General features: G+C 53.6%; 1 protein-coding gene across 1 annotated transcript in view; it reads left to right on the top strand.

The window, feature by feature from the left end:
• The first annotated feature begins 698 nt into the window (after window positions 1–698).
• The window catches only part of MMP16 (matrix metallopeptidase 16), a 165413-nt gene continuing 158582 nt past the window's right edge, over window positions 699–7529 (top strand). Inside the window, exon 1 of the mRNA XM_079796376.1 lies at window positions 699–1084. Coding sequence (XP_079652502.1) covers window positions 953–1084 — 132 coding nt within the window. The 5' untranslated portion in view covers window positions 699–952. The remainder of the gene's footprint in view (window positions 1085–7529) is intronic.

Below are 7529 nucleotides of genomic sequence, written 5' to 3'. Positions count from 1 at the left end.
GACGGGGACGCGGTGGCCTCCGGGACTGGGCAGGGCTGCTCCCCCTCGCGCCTGAGGTCCAGGCAGGATGGGCGCCCGCTTCTAAGGGCTGGGCGCGCTGGGCGCGGGGACCGGCCTGCCGGCGGGGTGGGATGGAGGTCTGTTCCCGAGCACCTCCCTCCCCCCGCCCTGTCGCCTCCAAGGCGCGTGCCGTGGAGGCTCCCCCAGCATCTCCTTAGACGCGCGTGCTCGGCCGTGGGCGTCCTACTGTGCCTGTGTGTGTGTGCGCGCGCACAGATGTGGGTGTGTGTTCAGATGTGTGTGTGCGCGCGCACAGATGTGGGTGTGTGTTCAGATGTGTGTGCGCGCGCGCACAGATGTGGGTGTGTGTTCAGATGTGTGTGCGCGCGCGCACAGATGTGGGTGTGTGTTCAGATGTGTGTGCGCGCGCGCACAGATGTGGGTGTGTGTTCAGATGTGTGTGCGCGCGCGCGCCTGCGCCTGGCTGTGTGTGAGCCGCCGTGCAGATACGTGTGTGTGTCTGTGTGTGAGATGTGCGTGCTCGCGTGCGTGCAGCTGTATGTGTGCCAGCGCGAGGCAGTGTGCGCGCGCGTCCCCGCCCGCCGGCGCCGCGGACCCGCGGGAAGACAGGGGGCGGAGCTATGCAGATGGGTGAACGTTCCGGGGGACGCGCGCCGCGGCGGCCCTTCCGCAGGAGCCCAGCCGGAGGCGGCGGGGCCGGGCGCACGCGGGGCAGGCGCGGGCGGGACGCGGCGCGGGGCCGGGCCGGGCACTCGGCGGCGATGGTGACCGCGGGCCGCCGCTGACCTGCCTGCGTGGCCCGGGCTGCCGAGCGCGGCCCAGCCCGGCGGCGGCCGAGGACCTGCGGACTCTTCCCACCGGGACTTCGGACAGGAAACGGAGGGAAAGGGGCCGCGCCGGGAGCTCGCGCGTCCCTGGAGCGCGGTCCACTATGATCCTCCTCGCCCTGGGCGCTGGAAGGCGGCTGGACGTCCTGCATCCCTCGGGGGCGGTTTTCTTGCAAACCTTGCTTTGGATTTTATGTGCTGCCGTCTGCGGAGCGGAGCAGTATTTCAATGTGGAGGTAAGGACCGGGCGGCCGCCTTCCCGGCTGGGCCGCTCCTGACGCGCTGGAGTCCCTGGGTCCTGGCCGCCCAGAGCCGCCGGGTCTGCACGGCGTCCCCTCGGCCAGACAGACCTCGTTGCGCGTTTCCTTCTCGGTGATGGATTCGCGCAGACCGAGTCCGTTATCCCCGCGGCACAAAGGATGCTTTGAGCGGTGCGTCCCGCTGCCGCGGGAGAGGCTGTCGCGGGCTCCGGGAGGCAGCTCAGCTCCAGCTCAGGGTGAACCAGCTGCTCAGGAGCCGGGACCCCGGAGCCAGGACTGGCGTCTGGCATCCCCGCCGCCTGGGCATTGTTCCAGGAAGGGAACCTTTCCGGGGCCAGTCTAACAAAGGAGGTTAACGCTGGCTCCGAGGGCAGGGGGCACTTGCTCTGTGTAACTGCGCTGCTTTGTGACAAAACACTTGACCAGACAGAGGCGTTTTCCATTTAGACCCGAGTTAATGCCGGGCCGGAGCTGAGAGCAGAGGACGTGGCACCGGCCCTTTTTGTGTGTCCTCCTCCCCTCCCCCGCCCGGAGCATCGGCGCGCCCAATGGAATAGTTCTGAGGTGTGATTTAATTTGATTTCACACTCCTCTGGCACAACAAGGGGGTTGTCCACTGTCCTGGGCTTTGCCTGGACCGCTCTGGAAACAGACACAAAGCCGAAGGGAAGGTAGGGGCAAGGACTTAGACCTCTGCCAAAGTGGCCTGCCGGCACCGCCGGCACCGACGCCCGCTGGTAGCTGGGAGCTGGTGTCCGCCTGGGCTCCATGGGCTCACCGTGCACAGGATGGAGAAGCAGCAAGAGGGTCTCACAGGAAATGCTCCGGTTCAGTGGGTCTCTGTCTTCTGACATCTCAGAAGAACGAGGAGTAAGTCTGAAGGATCCTGGCATGTTTTTTCTTGTGTTGTTGACCCTTCATAGCTCACGGCCACTTTGTTGGGCGTGTGTTTGCACAATAGCAGGACCTGTTGCACAGTGTTTGAACAGCTTCCCTGAGCAGACTGACGTGCAAAGTGACCGAGTCCAGGGGCGAGGGCGCGTGCTGCCGTTACTTCCTCTGTTTCTGGAAAGCATGCTCAGGGCTGTGCAGTAAGTGGGTGGTAGAGAAACAGTATTTGAAAAAGTAGCAACTATTATCGAATGTGTGAAAGAAGTTTACAGATGTTAAGGATGATGATATTATGCAAAAACCCCAACTTGAAAACCAAGGAGGTTTAACCCTCTGAAAAATACCACTTTGTTTTTCTGGATCAGAAGAGAGATGGAAAGTGCTGAGTGTCAGACTGTTCGTGATGGCAAATTCGAATTTATGGGATTACAGGCCACGGATGGAGGCTCATGGCAAAATTTCATTCAGGAGGCCTTGATTGAGGAGGGTGGAGTGAGTTCACAGGCTGCGGAGGAAGGTGGCAGGCTGTGAGGTACAGTCCTGTAAACAGCTGGTGCTGGGGGGGACGGCGGGACCGGGGGTCTGTGGCCAGGGAGGCCTGCCGGCTTGGAAAAGGCTGAGATTGGTTCGCAGACATCCTTGGGGGTAGCATCAGTGTTTTCACGATGAACCATTTCCCTTTGAGGCTAACCATTCAGAGTTGGAATCCCTCAGTCAGTGCAGGTATTATCATGCAAGAAAAAGTTATGCTTTTACAAAAATATTTTAAAATTTCCATTATATCTTCTCTTTTTTCAAGATATATGGAGGAATGGTTTAATGGAAAATATAGGTATTTTCCCATTTTTAGAGCTTTTAAGTTATTCCATCCGTATTTATTGTACTATGCAAAGATGTAATTATTGAAAGGTCAGAGGCGAGCGTCTTCTGAGACCTTAACAAGCTCTTCTAATGGCGATTGGTGATGACCTAGAGATTGTCTTCCGTGATGTGTGTCCCCGGGCAGTGTCCTCACAGCCGTGGGCATGGCTTCCCTGGGTTAGGAGAGTGAAGGCCGTCCTCTGCCGTCCTGAGTGTGGCCTGGTCAGCTCCCCCCCCCCCCCCCCCCCCGAGACTGGCAGGCGGAGAGGCTCCAGAGGGCTGGTCTGCCCTCTGCCCGGGCACTTGAGGCAGGAAACCCTGATGGGACACAGGCGTCTTCTTCAGAGCGGGCACAGCTGGCGCGCCTCCTGCTCCAGGGCGAAGCGGGGCCAGGCTTCCTGTGGGAGACGGTCAAGGGGGGCTGCGTGAACAGGTGGTGTCCTCAGCGTGGAGCTCTGAGCACGCGTCCTGGGGCACCGCGTCCTGGGGCACCCAGGCTGCGGTGGAGGAAGCTCGGAGACGCCTCCCTGCTGGCCTCTGAGATTGCAGTGCTCTCTCCCTCGCCAGCATCCCCAGGTGGGAGCCCCGTCCTCAGTTGAGGTGTAAAGTCTCTGTTTTTCTCCTGGAGGTGGGAGGGTGGTGGAGGGTTCATGCTAACTCTTTCCCGTCTGATTTCTGAGAGCACAGACATTGGAAATTGTCAGTCTCAGAGCCAGAGGCGTGTATCACGGGTGGGAGAGAGCCTGGCGTGGAGAGGGACAGTGCACACTGTTTGGTTGTCTTTGTTTTTAAGAAGCAAAAGGGGATGCAGCTGAGGCGGGTCCGCGGGGGCCACGCAGCTCGCCCCTGGGCGTGGAGCCGGGCGCCCCATGCCATCTCCTCAGAGCGCGTGCTCAGAGGTTGGCCTGAGTCGGGTCCACGTCGGGTGGGCCGCCGCGGAGGACTGCGCGGGGCACCGGGGTGTCGCTGGCGTGACCAGGGCAGCTGCGCGCAGAGTCGGACGTCGGCTCCGAAAGGTCATTTTGTCGCCAGAATACCTTCCTGGTCCTCGTGGGCTCCGCGATCCGGTTGCTTTGTTGTGGTTTGTACGCGGCGAACGTTCTTTGGTGAGGTTTGAAGAGTTCATGATGCTACTAACTTTCATCAGCTCGACAGTTTATCAAATGTAAAACGAATGAGCAACATTTTTATTGTTTTTAAAACAGTAGCACACATTTCTAATGAGGAAATTATTTGAAGCCAATGTAATGTAAAATCAAAACATAATTGCCTGGTGCACTTACCAAGGCATAGGAAGATGAGTATTTTATTGTGACAAATAAAGGAAAAAGGACTTTGTTGTTTTTAACTAAAGAGAGGAGAGAGGTTCTGGGTTTCAAAAGGGTGCTTTGTGACCAATGCTGTGCATCGGGGGCAGCGCTCCTGCGCTTTCCCCGCAGCGCTCCTGGCCGGCCTCAGTGTCACTCCTCTGCCGTGGGTCCAAGCCGGGCCGGCCTCTGCTGGGCAGCTCTGCTGCGTGGAGACGGGCAGTGAAGCAGAGAGGACTCCGTGGTGCAGATTTAAATGTCGTGTGTTGGCCACTTGTTTCTGTCTGCTGCCTCCTCCTCATGTCAGTGACCAGCGTTATTTGGGCGTGGGAGGAGGTGTCCCCATGGCTGGGTGGCCTCCCGGAGCAGGGACACTCCCTGCGCCCCCCGTGCCTGGGCCAGGGCGGGCAGCAGGGCTGGTCCAGGAAGGTTCCGGCTGCTGCAGGCTCCAGCTGCACCGGCACCCCAGGGCCCTCAGCATGTCAGAGGCCAGACACGGCCAGGCGGCCCGGGCCCTCCGCCCTCCTGCTGCTCCGCGGGTCCCACTCTGCCTGCCAGGACCCCGGTGGGGACATGCAGGAGGCCCTGCGGGTCAGCCCATGCCAGCCAGGCGGGCTGCCTCCCGCCCCTGAGGAGCCCACAGCCAAGAACCAGCCCCGCCCGCCTGGCTTCGCCCGCTGGGCTCCCTCTCAGCCTCTCCCCTGTCATGGAGGTTAGGGCAGGGCTCAATAACAGCTTTTCTCTTTTTTCTCAATCTCTGGAGTCAGGTTGAAAACAACAAATCTAAAGTTTCTACTTTTTCTTGCTCATGCTCTCTCAGGTTATTAACAAGGAAATTGTAATTCACTTACTTATTGGTATAGTTGGATTGATCAATTATTTTATATACATTTTTTCACAGCCTACTCCAAGTGTTACCTTTTCAGAATATTTGATAAATGACCAATTGCAATGACTTCAGAACCAAAAAGGAGCCATTAAACATTTGAATAATTAGTTAAATTTATCCAGTGTCAGATGAGTACAATTTCTTTTTTATGCTTCTTCAGGAATTTCTGATCCTTCAGTATGTAGATTTCAAATTGAGAAAGTAATTTTTCATGTTACTTCCCATCACAAAATGTTTAAGTGTCTGTGAATGAGTGGTAGCCATTGCATTTCTTATTGTGGGCGAGGGTGGGGATTAAGAGCACAATTTCGGCACACATTGCTGGGTTCTCCTCTCAGCCCTTCAACTTACAAGTACATTATTAAGTCAACAACGGACAATTCAATCTCTGTGGGCCTCAGTCTGCACATCTACGAAATGGATCCTCACAGTATCTACCTCCTAAGGTTGCTTTTATGATTAAATGACTATATTTATATCACATTAAATAGATGGGTGGATGGACAGAGAGATACACAGGTGCATAAAAAATAGATGATAGATAGATAGATAACATGCCTTCACATGATTAAACACAGTACTTTTTCATTATCATTATCATTAATAAAAAAATAAATGTTGATTCAAAGGTAACTGGCATGAGAGTATTTAATTACACAAAAGTCTATCAGGTTAGGACATGCCACCTGGTTTAGGAAGACTTTCTTTTCATGCTTTTTTTATTTTTGAAAAGTGTAATCTACTGGAAGTCAACCAAGCCAGCACCAGTACATTTTCTTCCCATGGGTTTTTCTTAGACAGTTTGGATCAGCAATGTGATTTTCACATTTTGTCTTGTCATCTGCTACTATCATAGAATGTTAAGTTCAGCTCACACCTTCTTTTGCAGGATTGAGTTTGCTGAAATCTGTTCATTTTCCCTAAAACCGTGGAAGATAAATAGGCCTTTATGAGGTGAGGCTTGTTTATTTTAACTGGCTCAAGGCCCACATGCCTCCGATCCGCAGAGTAGGGTTCCATGTGTTACTTAGAGCTCTGGATTAGACCCCAAATCCAGAACATAAGAGTCTTTTTATTTTCAATTGGAAGAGGAAGGAGGCGGCTGAGCAAATAGGTATTAACGTCTTTTCTTATTGCGGAGAAGTGCAAGGGTTAAGAGCACAATTTGACAATGAATTTGTTTGAAAACATAACACACTTGACCATGTCCCCTTGGAATAGACGGTACTGAGCAGTGTGGTGTCCGGGTCGGACCCAGGACAGAGTGTGGGCCTAACCCCAGTTCTGGGCTCACATAGCTTTGATCTTGGACAGTCATTTCATCACTGCTTCTATCTGCAAACATGAGGACTCAGCTAAGCCGTTCTGGTGGCCATTCCAAATTTGAAATTCTGTTCTATTTAGCCTCTGGGCTGTAATTTACGTAGTGAAAGGGGGAAATACACCCATTTACTCTGTAAGTTTTGGGGCAACTGGACCACAGAGGTGGGTGTTGAGATGTATTTCTGAAATGCACGTAGTGACGTACAGACTGTGGCTTCCAGCTAAGGTTTGTCATCGTCCGTGGTGACACGGGGTGCTTCGTGTTGGAAATAATCCTGGCCTTCTGAGGAATCAAAACACCGACAGCAAATTATATGTAATTTTAAAATCAGTTTTTGGCTGAGGTAGGCAACTTAAAAAATTTAATGTTAAAAACATGGTTTGATATTAGTTTGAAAAATATACACCATTTCCAAGTGGAACTTCAATCATAAAAAGGCACATTGGAATAAGAGCAAAACCTGCTTTTGGTGGTGGGGGCGCGGGATATGGAGGGTCTTGAAATTCAAATCCATCTGCCTGCCTGTCTGTCTCCATCGCCAGCGAAACGTGGCATTTCTCGGCGATGCAGCGCTTGCCCCGATGTCCCTGCTGCCCTTGTGGAGGGTGATTTTGGCACATGGCTCTTGGAGGGTTATTTCTGTTCCTTACAACACTTTTGATTTTGAATGTGAAAAATCAGATTGCATTTGTTTTATAAAATGTGCAGCTGATGTGAACAGCAGAAATACTTCATGCTACAAGGATAAAATGCTAAGTAACAATATGTGGGACGCCTACTTTTCTTTTGCCTTCCTTTGCCTTTTTCCTGGGACAGTTATTTATAGATTTTCCTGAAACCATATGTGACCGCCCCCCCACCCCCACCCCCCGCCGGCAGTTAGCTCTGAATGGGCGCTCTCTGTCTGCGTGTTTCACCGCGACCGTTTGGCACGCGCATCCCTGGGTTTGGATCCGAGGACTGTCTCCATGAGCCACATACCGGGAGCCTAGCCAAGAGTCTCAGAGCCACGCCACCTTCCATGAAGTCAGCGGTGTTCAGCAGTGTGCATGGCACTCGGGTGTGCAGCAGGAAATTTAAAAAACTTAATTTATTAATTTGAGAGAGAAACATCAATCTGTTGCTCCATTCATTTATGCATTCATTGGT

This window comes from Cnephaeus nilssonii (genome assembly GCF_951640355.1).
Source record: "Cnephaeus nilssonii genome assembly, chromosome: 18".
In the NCBI taxonomy this organism is placed as follows: domain Eukaryota; kingdom Metazoa; phylum Chordata; class Mammalia; order Chiroptera; family Vespertilionidae; genus Cnephaeus; species Cnephaeus nilssonii.
The sequence above is the reverse complement of the archived record's forward strand: the minus strand, read 5'-3'. Positions and strand labels throughout refer to the sequence as shown.